The sequence below is a fragment of the Ptychodera flava genome, chromosome 9 (assembly GCF_041260155.1).
Source record: "Ptychodera flava strain L36383 chromosome 9, AS_Pfla_20210202, whole genome shotgun sequence".
NCBI classification, from domain to species: domain Eukaryota; kingdom Metazoa; phylum Hemichordata; class Enteropneusta; family Ptychoderidae; genus Ptychodera; species Ptychodera flava.
This window is the reverse complement of record NC_091936.1, coordinates 41,695,177-41,718,193: the sequence shown is the minus strand read 5'-3', so window position 1 is coordinate 41,718,193 and position 23,017 is coordinate 41,695,177. Positions and strand designations below refer to the sequence as shown.

The window sequence follows — 23,017 nt, the reverse complement described above, 5'->3', positions numbered from 1 at the left end:
GGGAACAGATTTGATGTAAAAAAATACAATTTAAATATAACTCAGTCAAATTTTCGCAACACTGCACACTTTAATCTCAGCTACAGCAAGTTGTGTTAATACTGTACTTTAGACTTGGTAGAGGGCGCAAGTGCATGTAGAAAAAAGGAAATACTAATTATTACGAACTTGGGGAGTGAACTTACTTTCGAGCCTGTGTATAAAAGACGCCGTAGCTTCTCCACAATGTGAGAACAAATTTGTATAACAGTGAACGTACAACATGTCAACAAGCCACGTCCACGACAGGATGCGTTTCTCTCACACGAACGGTAAGATGTTCAGATATAATCACACCCAATTCTCTCTCTTTGCAGTATTTTAAAGAGAGACCGTGTATAGTAATTTTAGTATGAAAGGTGACGTTTGCGTCCCAAGCCAAAACATCGACCATCGAAGCCGTACTCGAGCTCTCCTCCATCATCATCAACTTTTTTCGCGCCGCCGATTGTGTATGATAGCCTGTGCTTGAGTTTCTGAGAGCATGAGATCAATTTTTGTTGTTTTTAGGTTAACAGATACATTTGAAATAATTTCATACATCTGAAAATAACACTTGCTAGCGTGAGTCCATCTTCCATTGCATGGCGCGGTTTTTCAGTGACAGTGTCTATGGTTATCGGATCAGATTCATAGGGTATTCACTAGTACTCTAGTAGCGTATTTTGTACACAATTTATATGATGTAGTTTATGTGTCTAAAATAACCGTATTTGTTTGTTAGAAGACAGGAAAATGAAACAGGTTAGACTTTCAAAGTCAATAAACAACGTAATCAATCGATTACACAAACCCGGCATACTTCAAGTAGGGCTGTGTAAGTAAAGGTTAGTTCAAGGTCAACAAACTTTAGAGGACGGGTGAGGTTAAGATTACGGTATCGCGATCGCGTGGGAGTGGCTAGTGGGGGCAACAAACTTTTCCTTCACAGAAATGATACGGTGGCCAACGCAACGTGGACGCTCGTATTATTGCAGTAAGAGGTTGTGACTCATTCATTCATGAAAATAGTCGAATACGTCATTTTGGATCTGACGTCATCAAATTAGGCAGGAAGTTCTGATATTAAAGGATCAAATAAAAAAAAAATTATCGAGGATCAATGATAATTTAAATCATCACCTCTTAGTCTATGCTGTACAGTTTTATTATCTTGAATTCATTTGCAACAGGGGTTAACATAATTTGGTAACATACTATTTTGATTAAATCCATGTTTTCTCAGATGTGAATTTTTCTCCATAATGGAAAGAAACATTTCTTTTGTGTTGCGTGATTACTCCAAGGTAGAGTACTGCACGCTGTGTGTATTGTCATAACTTTCATCCTACAGTCACACAAGTTTAAATTGGACTTTTCATGATGATTTGAAACAAGTTTTCATTGAAACGGTGAATGAATCTGACGTGTGAATTTCACTTTACTTTGGAAAGTATTACAGGTCGTTTCTACCACCTTATACAATTGTTCATCCAGAACGGGGTTTACCACAGCACCTTGCTATAATTTCAAGAGAATGAATTCAAATTATTGTTCAGAGAGTTGAAATCTTTTATACCAAATATACTTTTAATTTTTTTTTAATTACCAAAACAAAGACTTAACAAAAGTTGCTCAGGCAACCTTGAAAACTGTTCCAGAAACAAGTGAAACAAATAATCAGGAGTTACATCTATGATAAGGACACTTCATCAAAATGTAACAAATTCAAGGTACATGCCAAAGACTTGGTTTTGCTCAAGATCAATCTGATTAAATCAGAAGTAGAGATGTTAATGGTTGTTACCATATATTCATCATGTTGCCTATCACATCTACTGTTCTGCCCGCAACTGAGGGGAGCCAGATGACTCCCTTTTGAACTATAACAAGCGGAATGAGACTTTCCCAAATTCTGCAAGATCATATATTTATATACCCTAGATCAAAACACTTGTATACCATACTGTTCAAAGCAAAACTTATTAAGGTTTGCTTAAATGTTCAGAATTGTTTCAGGGTGTTTTCAAAAGGGCAAAACAACTGTCGGACTGTGTAGTTTATCATTTCCCTTCTACCAGTATTTCAGAACTTTGCATGAAATGCTATAATATGTATGTTGACAGATAGTACAGTAATGTTATCGCAGATACTAATTCAGATATTGCCAATTAAAAGAATATTTCTATCTATGTAAATAAATTAAGTACAATTGTTGTTCTTATTTGATTTACTTTTATCTGAGATAGAGAATTTATAGGTCCACGGAGTGAAACGCATTCAGTGCTGATTTACAAGAGGGCAACACACTTTCCATCAATCACACATTTGGCGTCTATGCCAAACTGTTCTCATTAGAGGTGTCATGCATTTTCACATGTCCTCAGGGTTCAGGGTGAACAAACTTTCTTGATAGGGCAGTAGGGAACAGGATGCTCGGCTTAGCACTGTGCCACAGCTAATGTTGGCATCACTCATTGTTGTATGTGATAGGAATTCCAGTAGCTTGGAGAGTCACTCAAAGGGCATTTCCTGTCAAGGACAGGCGTGTAATTTGAGGAGAACAGCAAAAAGAAAATCTTGCTGTTGCAGACAAACCTATTCTATGAATATTGCTTGACAGAGCTTACCTTGCATTGTCCCATAGACATCCGAAGATTTTCTTTTATGGATTTTCTTGTTATACAGAACTGGCTGGACATGTGAAGTGGCTTGCCATTCACTGTACATCACAGCTAAAATCTGTGAATAAAGTTTGTTGTTCTCAAACTGGACAATCAATTCGTTGCAGCTTGATCTGGCAATTAAAAGTAAATATGGCTGGAATTTTCGCAAATGCTGCGTTACCATGACTTTGCAGTGTATATTCATAAATCTTTGTTAGTTTGTATAAATTCTCACATTTGTAGCTCTCCTTTTAATTCCTCATGTGTATTTTTTCTTAATTTTCATGATTTTTTAGTGTTGTGTTTGGAATACCCGTTTCGCAGCCATTTTATAACTTTCATAAATCTGCAAGTACTCACATTTTCCATATCTCCCAGGCTCCATTTTGACCACTTTATGTAATTATGTGAGATCTGTCTACACTAGCACTGACCTCATTCATCACCTTACTTGAACTTCTGTTGAACCTGTGTGCCATGTTGAAATAAGAAGAAAACTAAGGAAAATAAATACACAATCTAAACAACTACCTTGAATCTGTCAATATTTAAAACAATTTCATGTTCTTGGCCTTAAAATGTCATTGCAGTTCGTTATTTAGATAGTTCATACAAACTAAAGAAAAACATTTGTGTACAATGTATTTTGAAATGTTTTCATTGTCATCATTGAATTTTTCCTGTGAAAGTTAAGTTGGTCATTAGCTTATGTAAAGAATTTACTTCAAATATTGGAGGCACCAGGGAGGGATAGTGGTTTTACTGTAGTGAGACTCGTTTGTAGACTTGTGTTGATAAATGAATTGAATATTTTCTATTCAAAGATTCAAATGCAGAGTTCATGGTCAGTGCATTGACCTTGTCCTTTCTTCAACTTTACCACATGTTTAAGGTATACGACACTGTTGTGTGTATGGCAGCTCAGGACTCACACATGTACGTTACTAAAAGTCACTATGAAAGTGCCGTGTGAAAGCAGTGAGTTACCTCTGTGTGTTGGCAATTATTCAGTTACACAAAGAATGGCAAGCATGCATATTCAAAAAAGTCGAGAAGCACGCATGCCCCGTGATAGTGAGTGAATAGCTGTACGGTGAAAACTCACAGCTTGCTCATTCATGCTGAACAACGTTGTGTTCTACTTCAACTGATCAGTGATCGCTATTACCTTACTGGCAGAGTGATCTTTAAGATGAAAGCATTGCTGCTAAGTATCCATTCATCAGTTAGGATTGAGATCACCAACTTTCACCCCATTTGTTGTTTCGTGCATGTCTGTCTCGAAGTCTTCTCGTTCCAACCATCCTCTGTTTCTGTAAATTGAGTTAATTGCTTTAATCCCAATTGTTGGTTGCTACTGGTATCTATTCACTTTATAAATACTGGCCACCTTAAAAGTTACTTCACAGTTGTGAACATGTATATTTCCCGGCTAATGTGCTTTAAGGTAGCATATGCCTAGTGCCTTGTCAGTGAAAGACTTATAGTTACACTGCCTCAAACTTTTTGCAGTGAAACTTTCAGCCTTTCTCTTATCTAATCAAGAATACAGATCAGGGGTTACCATGTCAATATTGGTACTACTAGAAAAGCAAATTACCTGACATTTACTGATATTTTAAATTCAAAATGACCGCCATCCCTGTGTTAAATTATTAACAAATTAAAAATCATTTTTTTCCCGATTTTTGAAAAATTAAGATGGTAGAAATGTTTCTTACTCCAAGAGCTTTAAAATAGTCCCCGCAAGTGGTTGATCAGAAAAGAATTGTTCAAGTTTTTGGGTCCAAATATCTGTACCCTAGGCTAACTGGTAGAATTATCCAGAACTTAGAAGATGTAAATACTGAACCATCCATTTCTGAAACAAAAGGAAATTTGCTGGGGAATACCCTCTGTTTACTCAATGAGAAATGATTAAAGTTTTGATTTTCACCAAAAGAAGACGGTGAAACTTAATTTATGAGTCTACAGTTGCAGTAGGCAAGTAAAGTATTATAAAAATTTGAGAGTTCAAATATCTATCCCCTAGACGTCAATTTGTTGTTGAAAAAAATTACAATTTTGATTTTCACGAAAATTGAGAGAATCCATTTCATTTGTGATATTCAAACGTAACCCACTCAAACTGTAATAATTATGGTATTTACTATTAAATCATAAACATTTTTAGAATGTTGATTGTCCTGAAAATCAGCTCAATCAACGCATAGTATGAACTGTGCCCAAAAGATATTAAAGTAGACAAGTTTTTATTTTGATTGATTTGTGTTCTCAGTCAGCTTATTAGGGAGAATCGTGACTGGGTACGTTTGTTGGGACTGTCTGGGTGGGTTGGGACTGTCTGGGTGGGTTGGGACTGTCTGGGTGGGTTGGGACTGTCTGGGTGGGTTTGGACTCTCTGGGTGGGTTGGGACTGTCTGGTTGGGTTGGGACTGTCTGGGTGGGTTTTGACTCTCTGGGTGGGTTGGGACTGTCTGGGTGGGTTGGGACTGTCTTGGTAGGCTAGGACTGTCTGGATGGGTTAGGACTGTTGTATGAATTTGTAACTGTGTTACCAGAAGGCTTGAATTCTAAAACACATTGACCTCAGCTTTCAAGATCTTGTTACAGCTTGTTTCTCTTTACTGAAACAATACGTCATGTCTTGGAAGTTTAGATTATGAAAAGTGCAGTCTATTGCAGACTTGTTGCACAATAAAAATGTTTATTCATTTGATAATTTTCAATGCTCTGGTTCAGGGTGTTATAGAATTGTGACCGGTATGTTAAAAATCACACTACCGCCAGGGATACATATTTCTGTCACTGCAAAACCTACCCCCTCTCTAAATTCACCGACGATAACACCTTTGTATTTTCAGAAATGTGAATTTGGCCAATTTCACTGTTTCCTTTTAATACTATTGAAAAGTTTTCAACTGACCTACATGTACAGGTAGTTCACTCAGAAGTAAGTTGGTGGAAATAGAATTTGTTGAAATGTGAAGAAGGTTATTATGGTTATATATAGTAACTTGTTCCATTGTGAAACCAAAGTATGAAGATAACTCCTGCCATAAACCTCAATGACTGCAAAACATGCAGTGGATGGTCAGTGATTGTCATTCTATAAATATGTGAAACTTTGCACCCACGTCCATTGTTTACAAGCCTATGAGTCTAAAGAGACTACTTTAATGATCATACTTGAACAATGCTATTGTCCATGCATTTACAAAGTCCATCCTTGATTTACAATTATAATAATTATATTAATAGTTCATTGTTGAACAAAACTAGATAGGCTTTCCGTACCATATTACATGTAATTATTCATTTGGTGATTGTTGTTCACCTCAGCAGGACACACTGTCATCACTGTGAAAATTTTTGTTCATTTTTCCTCATTTTAGTCACTGGTTAACTTATTACTGTTAAATCATGATGCTGTCTCTTGTTGGTTGTAATCGTACAGAAGTCACAGGTACCTGTACCTACAGAATAGACTAGTGAATCAACCATGGTAGGAATTATGGCCATGTGAATAAAAAATCCACCCCTTCCTTTGTAGGCCAAAGGTCACCAATAGCAAATGGATCAAGAACAAAAAGTTCAAAAAAAATACAAACCTGCAGCATCTTTCCATAAAGTGATTACAACTTCCCTCTTGTGTTTCTGTTTTTCCATGCAATTCTATCGCTGTGGAATACATGATTGCACGGGAAAATGCGTTTGGTCGTCTCACTATCTTTCTAACTCCACCGAATCAACAGGTCATGTGATAATCGATATACTTGACAGTTTCCAGATTAATCACAGATTGGATTTGTTGATAAAATTTGTACAGGTTATCATGGTTTGTAACCACCATCTATCTATCAGCTAAGTATGTACTTTGCATCACACATCTCAAAACAAAGTTAATACTGCTGCCATATTATTTCCTGGTTCTTTCTGAATTTTTATTTTATTCCAGTCATCTTTTAACGGAATAAGCCGTCAGGACTTTTGAGGTTCCATAAAGCAAAATTGTAGGGGTTTAATACTTGCAGCACTGTAATGTTGTTCAATAAGAAGATAATAAAACTAGTGAGAATTAACATTCTGTAAATCAGTAATATTGTCTTTGTCCATTAAAGAAAGCAATCTATTATTAATAATAGAAGGTGAGTACTGACTATTTACATACGATAACAGTCTGCAAATACCATTTCCTTATGAATATGATTTTGAAATTTGAAAATGAAAAATTTTGCATATGGCAAAGCTTGAAATGCGATGACAAGCTTTGTAGGGAAATGTCTGATTTAGATAGGATGGAAACATGTTCCAGCACATCACATGCATAGGCAAATAAAAAACTATTATTATACTTACTGGTGAAATATAACTCTCTCACAAATAAGTCATAAATTTGCATATACAATACATGTCCTGTTCTTTAATGAAAGGTTTAATTACTTCTGTTTCATAACCGAGAATGAAAATCACAAGTCATACTGCAAATATTTGTTTTGAGAAGCCATTGGCTCCAAAGTCAACCTGTCGTTATTTACAATGTTAAGTCTGTAAGAAACTTTTTATTAGCTCACATTTGGTTATACCAATGTGAGTTTATCGTATAAGCTGAAGTCGATGGCGTCTGTATGTATGTATGTATGTATGTATGTATGTATGTATGTATGTATGTACAGTATGTCCGTCAACATCAAAAACACGCAAACCGCTGCACGTTTCAGCTTGGTATTTGGTGTGTGGATGCATCCTGGGCTATAGATGGGATTTTGTTCAAATGAAGTCTGCATTGGCAAAATTATGCAAATGAGCTTACAAAATGTGAAAATGGTCAAGAATTAATATCTCGAGAACCGCTGTTTTGATTGCTTTGAAAATTTGTGTGCAAGTACCTTAGGTAAACCTTATACAGTTTTATGAATATTGTGAAGATATCCTTAATTTTGTATTTTTACTGAATTTTTTGGTGATTTTTCTCATTTTCAGTAAAAATTCTTCTTCTCTGAAACCGCCAGCTCAATCGCTCTCAAATTTGGGTTGGACCTTTGTGAGGGTGGTACTCTTCTAATTTGTTGAAATTATGACAAAATTGGGAAAATTACTATTTTGGAGCAATTTTGTCATTTTTGGTCAAAAAATCTTAAACAGTATTTTCTTTTTAAAACTCCTGGACAGACAGCTTTTATATTTGGTACACAGACGTACAGAGATGACAATAGTTAGATATGTGGAAATTGTCCTCAAATATACAAATTTGTATTTTTAAGACAATATTGTCATTTTTGGTCAAGAAAACTTGTTCTCAAAATTACTTGTTTGATAGCTTTGTAATTTGGTATAAAGTCCCGAGGGATGTTATTAGATAAATTTTCCGCTGAAAGTGTTTGGAAACCCCTAAATTTGTATATTTTAGGTAATTTTCTCAGTGTGTGACCTTAAATGACCTACACTAACCTAGGATATTTTATGAGACAGTTTTGAAGGCTGTGAACATAATTTTGTCATATTTGGTATCAATTTGTAGAAAAATTTGAACCAGAAAACAAAGCTTAGGTGAATTTTTTCATTGCGGACCAATTTTTGCAACTTTTCTATGTATGACATACAAGAACTGATGAGAAATTTGGATCCAGGATAATTCCAGATGTTGTAATCACCGCCCACAGTGGAAGGCATTTCACCATCTGTAACTAACTTAAGTGCTGTTTACATTAGAATGATAACACTCACATTGTATTTACAACCACAAGGTTGTAAATACATTTCCTGTCATCTAGTGTTATGTAATACCAAGGAATGGAACATTTGATATTCAGGAGGGGTAGGGTCTAGAAGATTGATGAGGTAGCATTACTTTTTTACCAGATCCCTTGTACATTTTTTTACCCACTCCCACCTTTTCTTTTTATCAAACCTTCTCTGTCTATTTTTTGTTGTTGATATTTGCTTATGTATTTAGGATCTGCTTGTCCCATTGCTATAGAAGTTGATATGCATGTTCCTAAAGATGACCTCCATTACCTAAGTTGGAGACCTTATTTGCTTTTGTCATTCTTGTTTTTCCTGGTTTAAATATTTCTTGAATGGACCAATTCAAACCGAATGTGAGCAAACTGTCCTTGACGGTATTTTTTTCAAAAAAGGAATAGGGCTGCAGTGAAAACGTAAATTTCTGTACAAGTTTTAAAATGCATAATACAACCTGTAGACAGGTGAAGATTTATAAGATTGTGAATATCAAAACAAATGTCCCCGAGGCAGATTTTCAAGTGCTTGAGTTAAATATTTGCATATCAGTAAATCATCCATGTTGAAAACTGAATCTGAATCTGAAATCAAGTAGAATCACTTGATAGCATATCACCAATATTGGCAATAGACATTTTTCTATATTTTTCTTAATGTGTGTGAAATACCAGGTGATATTTGAGAAGCAGTGTTTGTATTGTTGGGTGACTCAATACTGCATCCTTTTGACCAGATTAATGTAGCTAATAGGCACCCCTTGCTGCGTAAACGAACAGGTTGCATATGTCTGTAGTGAAGATACCTGCACATAATTTGAAATACTCTATACACAAAATTTTAATCATTAATATGAGTCAGAGCACTCTGCTTCAGTGGTTTAATACGCTATACGAAGATAATAGATATGGATTCATCATTTCAAATTTCAGTATTTATAATAAAATGTAGATTAGTTTTGATTTACAGATTCATGGTGGAGAGGTAGAAATCATGGCTATGCTACTTTAAAGATGTGTCTGCAATTTTCACATTTTCACACTTCAACTGAAATTTATGAACCCATGAAAATTAAATACAAAATGTTTTTTTCTTTTCAATGATCAATATTTTTCAAAATATTCTTGTTGATATCCATTATTTCCCTGATTATTCTTTGAACACTTGTCAATAGATTCAAAATGTTCTCCTTACTTCAAAATTTGCAGATGATATGCTGTTTGACCAGCAATGAGGTTGCTATTATATTATGTAACTGAGAGCACAACTCATAATTTTCTCAGTCAGCCCCTTTATTGGCAGGCTGTCACCCCCGTACCATTCGACAATGAAATGTTCCATGATAGTGCCATTTGCTATCTGACCCAGCTGTTTGCCATTTGGTGATGATTTAACAAAATGACATGGTCATAGTACAATATGCCAGTGTCATTGGTAACCTGTGTCTGTACCAAATTATTCCATTTCTGCCATTCTGTTAGTCATCGAATTGGACCAAAGGAAAGTTTCAAAATGTCTATAATTTCACAGCCATTATGACTGCTTCCCTTTATTTGATGGATGAGAGTGTGTACCCGGTCAACTGATATGGAGCCCAAAAAAAGCTGGAACTCTCTGAAAGATTTCACAGGTTTGAATATTAACACAAGTTTGAATATCAGTCAATTTCAAAGTCCTTAAATGTACAATTCAAACGAACAAACCACCTGTTGTCGAATATACCTATATGCATATTTATATTGTGTGAATTCTATGAATTTATCGTTACATTCTTGTATATTTCTTTCCTAGGTGTTCTTAGTCAGCCAGACCCAGCTGTCAGGATAACCAGCACCCATGTACAACAAATACGAGACAAAGCACAGGTAGGATATTTTTAACCCTGTACCCTGTACGGTCAACCCTCTGTTCAGAATGCTGTATCTTCACTGTCTCATTTCACTATACATTAGACCAATTAGGTCATGGATAGTCTTTGAGTTGTACCAAACCTTTGTGGTGAAGTTAGATTGGTAACATGTGCACCAAACATTTGAAAGTTTCTGTCTGTGCGGCATTCATCAGTTTACAAATAATAATGTTCTCTGTGGGCAAAATCACTCAAAATAGTCATTGTAATTTTTCGATTTGATGATCCTGAAACAAGCTCCTCCTGTATTCTTCTAATAGATTTAAATGTCCTATCGCACTTAAAAGATTCATTAGAGTGTACTTTTAAGGGCAGTTAAAATTCAGTAACTCATTAAGTTAAATGTAAAGTCAGTGAGACAAGGTACTGTACTGTATAGGATTTGTGAAAGGTTAAAGTGATTATATTAGATACCAGTCATGGAGTCTCTGCTTGTATGTATTTGCACTGACCAAATACAATACACTATTATGACTCCGCAACTAGCAATTCTACTCGGGAACCCCTTTCCTTTATAATTGTCCAACCTTACTGACAGAAACAGAGTTTAGAGGATTTCCAAAGCCAAGATTGGTTTCAATCCCAGTGCTGTAACTCTTCAGTTTGATTGATATATGTAAGAGAATGTTGAAGGGGGTTGAGAATTTGAACTATTACAGATACACAATTGGTGTTTTCAGAAATTTATTTATTCACTGTAGAGTTAATTTTTTGAAGAGTATATATGCATGTTCATGTACTGTATGTCACTGATGTTGGACTAAACCGTGTGTTTTTCAATATAATTTTTTCTGTTCCTTCTAAATGTGTGTTTAATTTTGTACAGAAGATGTCCAACATCTCATGACTGTAATTGCTGTGGAGAAAAATCCTAACATATGGCCAATAATTGAAAAGAAAAGTTAATGATGTAATGTATTAATTTTTTTTAATGTGTGAATTTTTTCTCCATGAAATATGATCTGTTAACTATAAACAGAAATTAACCTTCAATTTTTTTAAATATTTTCAGAGTCTCAAAGCAGAATTCATTGAACAGTTAGACAGTCAACTTGGTGATGTGTTTGCTAATTTTATCGATGAAGTTGATGGAACCAGGTCTGGAAGATCCACTCCAATAGAGGAACCAAAACACAGAAAGAAGTAAGTGTCATGTTATTTCAATTTTTTCCGGTGACTTTAAAGAGGGAGTTATCTTTGAATTGTACTCAACGCTTTGTAAAAATCAGGATTGAATTTTTACTAACTTTCACCTGTTTATCTTCACTGTATTTTTTTTCCTGCCATTTCTGTAAATTTATCCAGTTTTGCCATCAATGGCACACTCCGCAATGCATCGAGAGGAACCAGGCCTGTAGGACTGGCAAAGTAAATATGAAATCCTAATTTTAGTAACTTGCACACTTATCATTTCTTGTTTGCAAGTTTTGGTTTGATTTACATCATACGGATGACAGTCAGGTTATGTTTTGTGTGAATCTGCAGCTGTCATCTTTTTATTGCCATGTAATTGCTTATATTATGAAACAATTATTATAAACCAATCTCACAGCTTGTCCAAAAATGTGTACCATAATATTGCCAATCATTACACTTTTATGTTCATATGCAGTGTTGCAAATTTTCTTTCAGTGTAAAATTTGGTTTGTACATGTATAATTAGGTTTATGCTAATATGATGTCAAGATCTAGCACTCATGGAAACAATTATTTAAATATTTTTATCTGACGTGTTTGTATTTGAGTTTTTTTTTAGACATTGTCAGTGTGTTATACTGTATACGAAGAAAAATTCAGTTATGAAAAATATTCTGTTGCTTTTTTGCTAATTGAATCTGGCATGAAGCTGTACGATTCTGAAACATGGAAAGCTTTGTGTTTTACTTTTCATTTCTTTGTTATGCAACAACTGCTAAGTTTTGATATCAGAATAATTATAGATCAGTCTATTACATAGCCATTTTATGCCAAAGATGCTCTGATCGAACACTTTTATAAGTGGTACACGTACGTTTGTCACGGTGAGTGTTGTGAACTACGTGTGATTTTGTGTGAAATTCAGATTTTTATATTTTTTGTTAATGTTGTGTTTTCTCCAACAGGAATAGAGAACAACAGGTGAAAACATTTGTTGCAAGGCGGTCAGTCCTCACGTAAGTGGCAAAATATAAAACTGGAAAATTACTGTTGGTAATCGTCATTGCTTATCTGATAACAAACAGTTTTTAATGATCGTGTTGTATTTCGATGGTCTACCAGTACATCACTGAAAGTATGATCAGGCACTTAGTGATAGGTGTGAAATCACTAAATCTGTCGCATATTGTATGTTACTGAATCAAGGAAAACAAAATTATAATATTTTAATTTTCATTTCACGACCCCACAGCCTTGAAACCTTGAGATGTTCAATCGATGTAGTCTGTCCATTCATGGCAATATTTGAGTAGATATTAAATCTGTAATTTCACCAAGGTATGAGCTTTGCTCCCAATGGTACCAGCCATAACTGTCATGATAGGAAGAGCATTCCACCATAAGCATTTTCAAATGGTAAAATAGAAATGAGATTAGTCCAGAGAATAAGTATACTTTTATAATGCACAATACTTTATGTCATAGCAGAAATGACTCACACACAGAGGGCAGTATTATGCCACAGCTGTCCCCCCTCCCCATTCCATATTATCAATAATCTGCTAAAAAAATTGCAACAGCTTGAAAGTAAACATGTTTTCCATACGTCTATCCTTGTTTGACCAGACAATCAATTCTTTCTTTTATGTGATCATGTACAAAATGTAAAGACGGGTCACTGTATGCTATTTTGATAGAGCCTTATGCTTGTAAAGTATCAAAGAATATATATTATCAACCAGAAAGTGATCTTAATGTTCAACTATGTTGATTTCAGTTGTTAGAAAAATTTCAATATGCCATGCGACAAGCATCTTTTGAAGTGTCACGTGATGTTCCTGGTTTACAAAAGAAAGATCGACAGCAAAAAATTCTCTCATGTATAAGTATTAACAAAATTTCATTGCTTGGATAGATGAGATAGCAATTTTGCTCACCAATTATCAAAATGTAATCTCTCTCTCTCTCTCTCTCTCTCTCTCTCTCTCTCTCTCTCTCTCTCTCATATCACAGGGAACTTCTTGAAGTGAGTCACATCAAGACAATTCAACACGTGTTTATTGCTGTACTTATCATCTTCAGTTTGAATACAATTGTCTACGATATTGTTGACACTGGCAGGTGAGAATGAGTTCTAAATACATGTGTTTTTGACATGGACGCCAGCACAGTTAGAGGGCACTTCCAGTCTAGTGTATTTACAATGGCTAACACAATGAATCCAGTTTGTAGTGAAAGTTCTGTTTACAAGTGTGCTTTACTGTCAGTGTGCGTTATACTCACAGTTGCCATATTTTTACATTCTTCATTGTATGTTCATTCCCATTCTCATCAAAGGAATGGGATTTGCTGTTTTAGAAACCCTCGACACCAGCTTTGACGTAGACTTTTGAAAAATGATTCCAGAAATAGGTATAAAGAGACACTCCATTTCCTGACATCTGACGAAATTGAATATAGAATGAATGAATAAATGACTATGTTTTTGTAGATCAGTATGTTATCTCTTCTTTCAATAAAGACACAAATACCATGTCTGCTCTTTTCTGTTCTCACATTCTTTCAGATTGCAGTTAAACTTTGAAACGATAACATGGGCCTTTGGCAAGTTTCCAGTGGTGATGTGGGTTTGGTGTTTGATGCTTATTTCCACTATGCTCCTTGTCTTCCCATTTTTCACGTTCTGGGCCCAGCATCGCCATTTTCAGTCACGTCTTCCGGACGCTTTCTGGCTCCTTCTGTACACTGCCTACCAGGTTGCCTTCATAGTACTCCCAGTCAAAGCACTCCTGATGTATGAACTCCCGCCAGCATCTACGATATGTGTGGTTACGGAGCAGGTTAGGTTTATAATGAAGGCTCACTCATTCGTGAGAGAAAACATCCCGAGGGCTCTAAGTTATAAACCTCATTCAGGTAACTTGAATGTTCAACTGTTGTTACGGTAGCAGTTTTGTCATTATTCTAATAACGTTTGCAATCAAATTGAATTCATATGTATAGAGATGTGGTGCCATATTTTGCATCCAGGCATCATTTCATTGTCGTTACTATAATGATAAAAGTATAAATGTATTGGCAGGTTTATGATTCATTCAATCGCTATTCCTATTTTTTTCATTAGATGTGTGATAAATTTACAGCATTCAAAATTACCATGAAAGCCGCTGTCCCTATATTCCAGACACCAACATTAAAGTCAAGACCAGTATGGGTGAAAATCCCCTTTGCAATAAAATCAGCAATGTTGCAATAAAATCAGCAATGTCATATTCAATCTTTGTTGTGCTGTATCGACAGACACTGACTTGAATGTGGAAGAGGATACAGACATGGATGAAATAGGATCAACATCATCGAACTCTGATTCCTCCGGGGCCTCTGCCTTGTTTGACGAGAGCTCTCCTTGTCCGGGATTCTCACAATATTTGTACTTCCTGTTTGCGCCCACGTTGGTCTACAGGGACCACTATCCAAGAACACCCTCTATTAAATGGAACTATGTTTTTTCAAATTTTATGCAGGTGAGACAAAAATTATCTTCCTAAATCATGTAACACGCTTCGAAAGATAGGATGAAATGAGAAATAAACATAATCTGTGTGTACACATTTTACATGAATTACATGTTTAACTCCATCATCTGTAATCTATTGTATGAAGTCAGTTGTTTTCCTATAGTTACCTCACTCTGCAGGTAATAAGTCAGAGAAGAAAAGTATGGAAAAAGTCTCAAGCTACCTTATTTGCAGAACAAATTTTCATATTCCTATTAGACATTTCATCTGCGCTTTGTTGGTATGAGTCTGCCAGTTTGATTGAATACTCTGTAACAGCCGACCATATTCACTGAATTCTGTGATAAATCGCCTCTATGACTCTTTTGCCAAGCAAACATCAGACATTATCATGCATCAAAATATTCAAGTCTGAATACTACATGTACCGTACATTCCATCAAAACTATGAGGATGTAAGGTCACCAAAGGGTCATGGGGCTGTTGTCATAGCCACACAACTTGGACCCAGTCCTTAGGCCGTCAATCACAATCATGCTTTCTGTTCACTTGGTACATCATCTTCCCTCCTTAAGGAGATGAATATTATTACTCTCAAATTTTTACAATTCCTTTCTGGTGTACCACTTGTGAGGGTTCATTTTAAAGCTCTTGGAGTACAAATGATTTTCACCGTCTTAGTTTTCCAAAAATTGAAAATTTTATATTTTCCCATACCCTCCATACAGTTAACACAGGGATGTTGGTCCATTTTGAATTTCAAATATCGTTATAAAATTTTATGGAATTTTTTTCTCTAGTACCAAAATTTGTAAGGTGACCCCTTGATTGTTATTGTATGATTTGGTAAGAAAATGGTTGAAAGTTTCATTGAGGATAGTTTGAGTAAAAGTTTATGTCTTTCACTTTTGAGGTGCATACTGTCTTAACTTTATCCAGAGTATTTGATGTATAGTAATGTTGTCCTCTGTGGACTTGCCATGACTAGAAATAATATTCATTCCTTTGTGAACAAAAGCTAATCTCGATTTTACATGTCATGAATTTTTTCACTCATTTTCAGGTCGTTGGATGTCTGTTCTACATTTACTACATTTTTGAGAGATTTTGCATGCCAGTTTTCCAAAATTTTGGCAAAGAAGAATTGACGATACGTAACCTAACCTTGTCTGTCTTTGGCTGCATGTTACCAGCTACCTTGGTTCTTATAATTAGCTTTTTTGCAATTCTTCATTCCTGGTTGAACGCCTTTGCTGAGATGCTGAGGTTTGCCGACAGAATGTTTTACAGGGTGAGTTTACATCAAAGATCAATAGTGCTGATCGCAAATGACATCATTTTGTCTCTCATTGATATGCATAAATAAATATTTGTCTGCATTTTCCGCATAAACGATAAAAATAAAACCTGCTAATGTTACAATAGCTACTAAAAGTCACACTTATTCGTATGAATTTATGTCTGAGTCTACAAGCTGCAACAACAGCCGCACATACAACAACAAAATTTGTCCAACTTTTAGGCAGCGTTGTCCAAAGTAGCATGCATGCAGCTATATTTAGTATTCCTGATATTGCGATCAATGCTATTTTGTGGACAGAATTTGAAATGCATTGTCTTTCACTACACCTGAACTGAAAATCTTCAAAAAAACTGAAATGAGTAAAATTGACCATGTCTCATGCACTGGATACAGGCTTCACTTTTTTGAATACCTGAAGGAACTCTTTTTACAGTGTTTACTTGAGTTTATGGATAAGCCTCTGTCACAAGATTTCAATAGCTTCTTGTACCTTTTTTGCCCTTTTTGGCAATTCGCCAGTTTGTCCTTTGACATCTACTTACAGGAGCTCCAATAGTTGCAAACTTGTGCCTTCGGCACGTCTGTTATACTCTTTAATACTGGCTAAAGACTAGTCATGATATTAGAATACAATCAAGTCCCATGAAAGTAAGAGATGACAGAAGTTGTCAAGAATCATCTACATCACCATCTAGTATAGACTCTACGTATACCTGGTGAAATGCTGTAGATGTTAGCAATCCACAGTTGGCTGTATTTCGTAAGACAATATACCAAGCGGAACTACAGACTTTATTCTGTACATTCTCTGATCTTGATCTATACTAACAGTCAGTCTAGAAATTTTAGCATTGTGAGTCAACAATCTGCAGTCCATACATACCTTGTTTCCAGTTTTGCACAAACAAACAGATTTGTACTTCCATTGTACATAGTTGCCACATGAATACCACGGTGATAACTTTGTTGATTTTTACTACTGCAGGATTGGTGGAATTCGTCGTCATTTTCCAACTACTACCGTACATGGAATGTGGTGGTCCATGATTGGTTGTATACCTACGTCTACAGAGACTGTCTCAGGGTAAGCAATGACTGCTGTCCTTGTACTTTTCATTTACAACATAAAATAGTAAAGTCCTGACTCTACGGGTTCTGTTCCTCTTAGCATAAATGTTATTATATTAAAGCTTTGTCAGTACCCGTGAATTTGTGACGTCATACCCTCCAATTATTACTGATAATGTACCCGATTATCCAGTACTGTGGCCCAAGATGTTTTCTACATCTACAAATTCACTGGCATCACCAAAACTATGAAATAATAGCAATAATGTACCCCTCCCAGCCCATAATGGAATTAAACAAACTTTGTAGTCCATAATGTACTCGGCTTTGCCTCGTACATTATGTCATGCAAAGCCTGCTTTCATCTTGCTTTCGGCATTATTGCTTAATTAATAATGAACAATACAATTTCTTCTTTGTTTTCAGGGTTTAGGCTACAGCAGACGTGCCTTGGCGATGTTATCAACGTTCTTATTTTCAGCTGTTGCTCATGAATACATCTTAATCATTGCATTCCGATTCTTCTATCCGGTTCTTTTCCTGATGTTTGCCGGCATTGGCTGTAAGTTCTCTACTAACTTTCTCTGATTTCTGTCTTTGAATAAAGTAAAAGATAAAACCTTGTAATTTGATAAGTGATCATCTGAACATAAACATTTCTCAGTAACAGGGTGATTGAGGAGAATGACCATGTTTGTCATTTTTTGGTGAAAATAGTAAACAGAAGTACATATTTACTAAAAGTGTCATGTATTTCAGTTGCATTTAAATATTTCAGCAGTAGATCATTCTTACTGTGAGCATTTATTCAGTCAGAAGGAAGACTTTTCCAGTTTAGACCTTGTGACCTCTTATAACTCTGAGTGCCAAAGTCAATTTTTGTCACCTGCACCTTTATAATAATGTGTATTAAACATAGGCAATTTTTTTCAGATCAAGACCATTCATTTTCATATTTTTCCCAAAATTTTGATAAAAAAGTACCAAATAAAAGTTTTGTCCGTTTGATCCAAAATTATCAAAACAGTTACAGAAAAATTAATAAAAATTGGTATAATGTTGTACGCAAAGAGCTAACTTCATGTCGCATTTGATACTGTAATCATCTGAGTATAGGCCCTTGCTTTTGTATAAGCCTCTCCACTGATTTCAGAGGATTTTTGCAAATGCTGTACATCCGTGTATAAGCTCCCACTCTGGTTATACTAAAATACAAAATGGTCAGGAAAGTATAATGGGTTGTTATAGTTTGAAAATTACTCTTCAAAATCAAAGAAACTATTAAAAGACGTTTAAACAATGGCACATTGAAGTTGCCGTGACAGCATTGTAAGGAAATTGGCATGTTTTTCTAGTACCTTTATTATTCTTGGACGAGTACAGTATTCACTACAAAGTGCAATAAATATGGATGATGAAGGCTTCAAAATATGACTAAAATGTTTCCAGATCTCTGTAATAAAATATTTTGAAACTTCTTCAGTTAAAAAATATATTTTCTCTTGTTTTGTTTTTTCCCGTAGTTTCCTTCATTTTCATAACGGACAAAGGTGTAGCCAGGGGATGGAATGTCTTCATGTGGGTGTCCTTGTTCATTGGGAATGGACTCCTGATGTGTCTCTACAGCCAGGAATGGTATGCCCGGATCAACTGCCCCCAGGAATCAGTAAGTCAAAGAATTTACTTGTTTTTCCAGTTTATTATTCACTTATTTTTAGGATTACTTTAATAGTGTAGACAAATACTGCTAATGTATGTCAGATGTCAGTGTAGTGTTATCAAGATATTATGTAAAGTGTTATAGACAGAAATTATACATACATATATAGAGTACATAAATTACATACATGTTCATATATATATATATATATATATATATATATATATTATATATATATATATATATATATATATATATATATATATATATATATATATATATATATATATATATATATATATATATATAACTTTAGTCCCTTAGCTGGGGGGCAGGGTATATTTGCATCAGCCTGACACAAGCGCATTGAGTCATGCTTACTGTATTGAGTAACATTCAAAGAGTTCATTGAGACAACTGACACAATCTCTTTATTTGTTGCTTCACAGAGTGATCTTATGGACATGTTCACTCCAAGGTCATGGACGTGTAAATATAAGCCTGTGTCATCATCATCATAGTCAAGTTCAAAGTTCAAAGTTCACACAGGTCATCTGAAGAGGAATGATGACCTGTTGGATTTGTCACTCAGGATGAGTCAGAAGAGAAGGCATTAAGTGTCGACTTTCAAAGTTCAAGAGAATCGTATGATGACCTTTGACCTTCTAACCTGCAGTTGTCAACTTGATCAGGAGAATAGTGCTATGACCATCGTGAGGTCTTCTTGAATTATCATACAGCTGCATTGCATGTACTTATTCAAACCTGTAACAAACAAGTGAATGTGATATCATCAATCAAAGGGATGGTGTTCAGAGTTCAAAAAAGATATTGAAAATTAATCAACAGCAATCAATAAGTCAGTAGCAATCACAAAGATTTACCTGTATGATCGATCTTATCATTTATGTTTTTTTGAAAGGTCTATCTGTAAGAAAATTTTATTGTATAGAAGAATTTAATTATAAAGTAAGTAAATTGCAATTGCTTAAAGAGGCCCTCCCACTTGGTAACATTTTTAAAACACATTTTTTTTATGCCAACGGTCGATATTTGACGCGACTCCGCGCGGTTCGTGAGATATCGATAAAAACATGTCATTTCCTGAGCGTATTTTTCACATCCCGAAGTTTTACGATCGTTTCTGATTATGACCTGAAATCCCCCGAAAGTGTTTTGTTGTGCTGATTGACGATATTCTAAGGAGTCCAAAAACGTTCGAATGACGCAATTAATTTACCTCCTACTGTGATGACTTTATATACATCATTATCAATGCCTTTACCTCTGGTAATTCTTTTTTAAAACTTCTTATTTTTTGTCGTTTTCATTATTCTCAATCAGTTGTATTAAATTTTTAAACAATACCACATAGATATCAGTTTTTACGTGTAAAATATTAGTTGCCTCTGATGACTACATTTTGTCGTCTGCCACACAGTTACGCGTGGTTCGATACATAGCGGCCGCCGCGTGTGGTTTGCGCGCATACCACGCGGCGGCCACTATGCATACTATGTATCAACCGCACCTATCTGTGCTAGTCACCTATGCAAATTCTGATGGAATCAGCAAACTTTGTATGGGACATGACCACTCACCAACGAGAGTGGTACTGCTGTGGCGTACAGCAGCATCAGCGTAGACTCGTACTCCATAGCGTAGTTGACAATGGCCCCAGTGCCGAAAGTTCTATGTTCGGAAGCTGAATTCAGGTGGGCCACCGGAATTCAAACTTTAACTTTTTTGAGGATATGTTTTTATTGATATCTCGTGATCCGCACGCAGTCACCATGTCAAATATCAACAGTTGGCATTAAAAAAATGTGTTTTAAAAATGTTACCAAGTGGGAGTGCCTCTTTAAAAAGAGCACATTTTAAGAATAAAGCATCATTATGCATGCGACAAAAAGATGTTTGCTGTTTTTGCAAATAAAGTTATGGTGTCAATACCGAATTTGCACACAACTTAGGCCAAGTACTTCACAAAATGGAATCTTTAAATGTAATATGATCTGAAATGTAAATTAACATCAATATTTCATCTTCACTTGCTGAAAATTTTTTAAGATTTTCTGGAAAAAATGGCTTCAAAGTTCACCATTAGAATGCAATTGTTCAGTGTCATAAATTCTTTATAGGATAATCAAAATTTAAACTACAACTTAGTTACCAGGACTTTAATGTGAAAACTATTGTCATCTGAGATATACTAATGAAACGAGTCAATTTGAATTTTTCTCAAACATTCTCAAGGTACTAGTTTTCATGAATTTCTACTGTTTCCATACTGTTAATTGAGAGGAAGTTTTCAGCAGTATTAACATTTCCTTTGTGTTTATTTATTGTTTAGATAGATATTTAGAGACGAGTTTGTCTCATGAGATCAATGCAAAATTTCAGAATTTTCTTGTAATTATGGATGGTGTCTTCCTTTGTTTCCATGACGAGTGCCGAGAACAATCCTGTCAGTGGTGTAGATTTCCAGAACCAATTATGGTTATCTCCAAACATCAGCAATATCAGGAAGGTTATTTTTAGCTATTTATTGAAATTTTTATCAGTGGTACAAGGTCAGGAACACATTTTTTGAGAGACGTTTTATTCAGTTGCAGATCATCAAGGTAATTTTCTGTCATCATCATTATTTGGTTATCAATTTATATCACATTATATCATTTCAAAATGATTTTGAAGACACTGTAATTTGGTTATTTCAAGGACAATTTGTATGGAACATGTTCAACTAGGATGGGATTTTAGCTACCTCTTGACTTCTTCTGTGGTTATATGGTACTAGTGTGGTATACATTCTATGGCCAAATCTTACAAGGTACTGTGTGATTGGTCAGTATCTCGACACTCCTTTTTTCAGACCAATCGGTGAGTGTGTATCACAGATATATAGATATTACAACCAATGGGATCATGTCTTCTTATGCATTGCAGGTTACCCTTTTGTTGTGAATCTATTGCAGCTGATTTGAATCCTAGAGCACACTGACAATTTTTTTTTTTCGGGAAAGTTAGCTTAATCAGGTATATGCAACAATGAACATGTATCATTCAATTCATCCAATGAGTATTGAGCACAGAGCAAAAAACATGTCTTTCAGTCCAGCCATTCATGCCCTATACTGTAGTCTGAATATACTCTTGGAAAATTATAGTGCAAAGTGTAACACTGGGAAAAGCTAATCAAGGTGTTTGTATTGCATGATATTTTGAATGTTCATCTCTAACATGGATTTTAATTCACTAAAACATGATGCATCGTACATTAAGAATATATTTTGGCTGTTAAATTTGCTCTTCACGTGGACTGGTATTCACAAAAAATTCCTGTAAGATACAACCCTTTCATCCCTTATATTTGATAAATTCCCTTTGTTTACAACAGATTGGTGAGACCAATATTCAGGGAAGTAGGGGTGGCAGCATTAAAGCAACCTTGGAGTCAATGGGGTTAATTGAAACACCTTATTTCACATGTCAAAATTCAGGTAAATTAGATGTATATAAATGAGGGGCATGAGTTTTTTTAATTATTAAAATGATGATTTTCAAACAGACAGGCATGGAATTTTGTGCACCTGTTCTATCAGGGGTGTACTTGTCATTTTTTATGACATACTATGTAATGAAATGTTCATCTTCAGTGTTGATGTGAATTATTGTTTAACAACATGATCACAGCATGATGTGTCTTTTTTGAGAAATTCTAACTACTTCGGGAAATTTTAGCATGATCTTTCATCCCTTTACTCCTTGAAATAAATATCTAACTTTTGTAGTTTAATGAAAACAAATGCTGCATTTCTGTGTTTCCTTTGTGCTTGTACATATAATAGAGATTATTTTTGATTGTTACATGTAATGACTAACAGAGTACTGATTTATTAGAATGTAACTGCTATCTAAATGTTTTAGATCTGAAACCATTTACCTTAAAGACTACCAAAGGTTATAAATAAAGATATTGCTTCTCTCCGTTAA

At 35.1% G+C, this 23,017-nt stretch overlaps 1 protein-coding gene across 3 annotated transcripts; it reads left to right on the top strand.

Moving 5' to 3' along the window:
• Nucleotides 1-175: 175 nt before the first annotated feature.
• On the top strand, nt 176-23,017 carry LOC139141041 (sterol O-acyltransferase 1-like). Of its 3 annotated transcripts, XM_070710609.1 has the most exons (14): nt 176-311; nt 10,218-10,291; nt 11,348-11,478; nt 11,641-11,703; nt 12,438-12,488; nt 13,486-13,593; nt 14,039-14,388; nt 14,773-14,996; nt 16,054-16,281; nt 17,279-17,377; nt 17,788-17,923; nt 18,885-19,027; nt 19,471-20,017; nt 20,891-23,017. In XM_070710609.1, exons 1-13 carry the CDS (start codon nt 263-265, stop codon nt 19,540-19,542), a joined length of 1,728 nt encoding a protein of 575 aa, XP_070566710.1. In that variant the 5' UTR covers nt 176-262; the 3' UTR covers nt 19,543-20,017; nt 20,891-23,017. The 3 variants fall into 3 exon arrangements, with proteins under 3 accessions (XP_070566710.1, XP_070566712.1, XP_070566713.1); XM_070710611.1 differs by lacking the exon at nt 11,641-11,703; XM_070710612.1 differs by lacking the exons at nt 176-311; nt 11,641-11,703 and adding an exon at nt 9,805-10,056.

What these genes read in the sequence shown, in the direction of transcription:
- LOC139141041 (XM_070710609.1), top strand. Translation starts at nt 263, where the DNA reads ATGTCAACAAGCCACGTCCACGACAGGATGCGTTTCTCTCACACGAAC. An exon ending in TTTTTTCAAATTTTATGCAG is followed by an intron (nt 14,997 to 16,053) that starts GTGAGACAAAAA and finishes ACTCATTTTCAG; the next exon opens with GTCGTTGGATGTCTGTTCTA. An exon ending in TCAACTGCCCCCAGGAATCA is followed by an intron (nt 19,028 to 19,470) that starts GTAAGTCAAAGA and finishes GTTGCTTCACAG; the next exon opens with AGTGATCTTATGGACATGTT.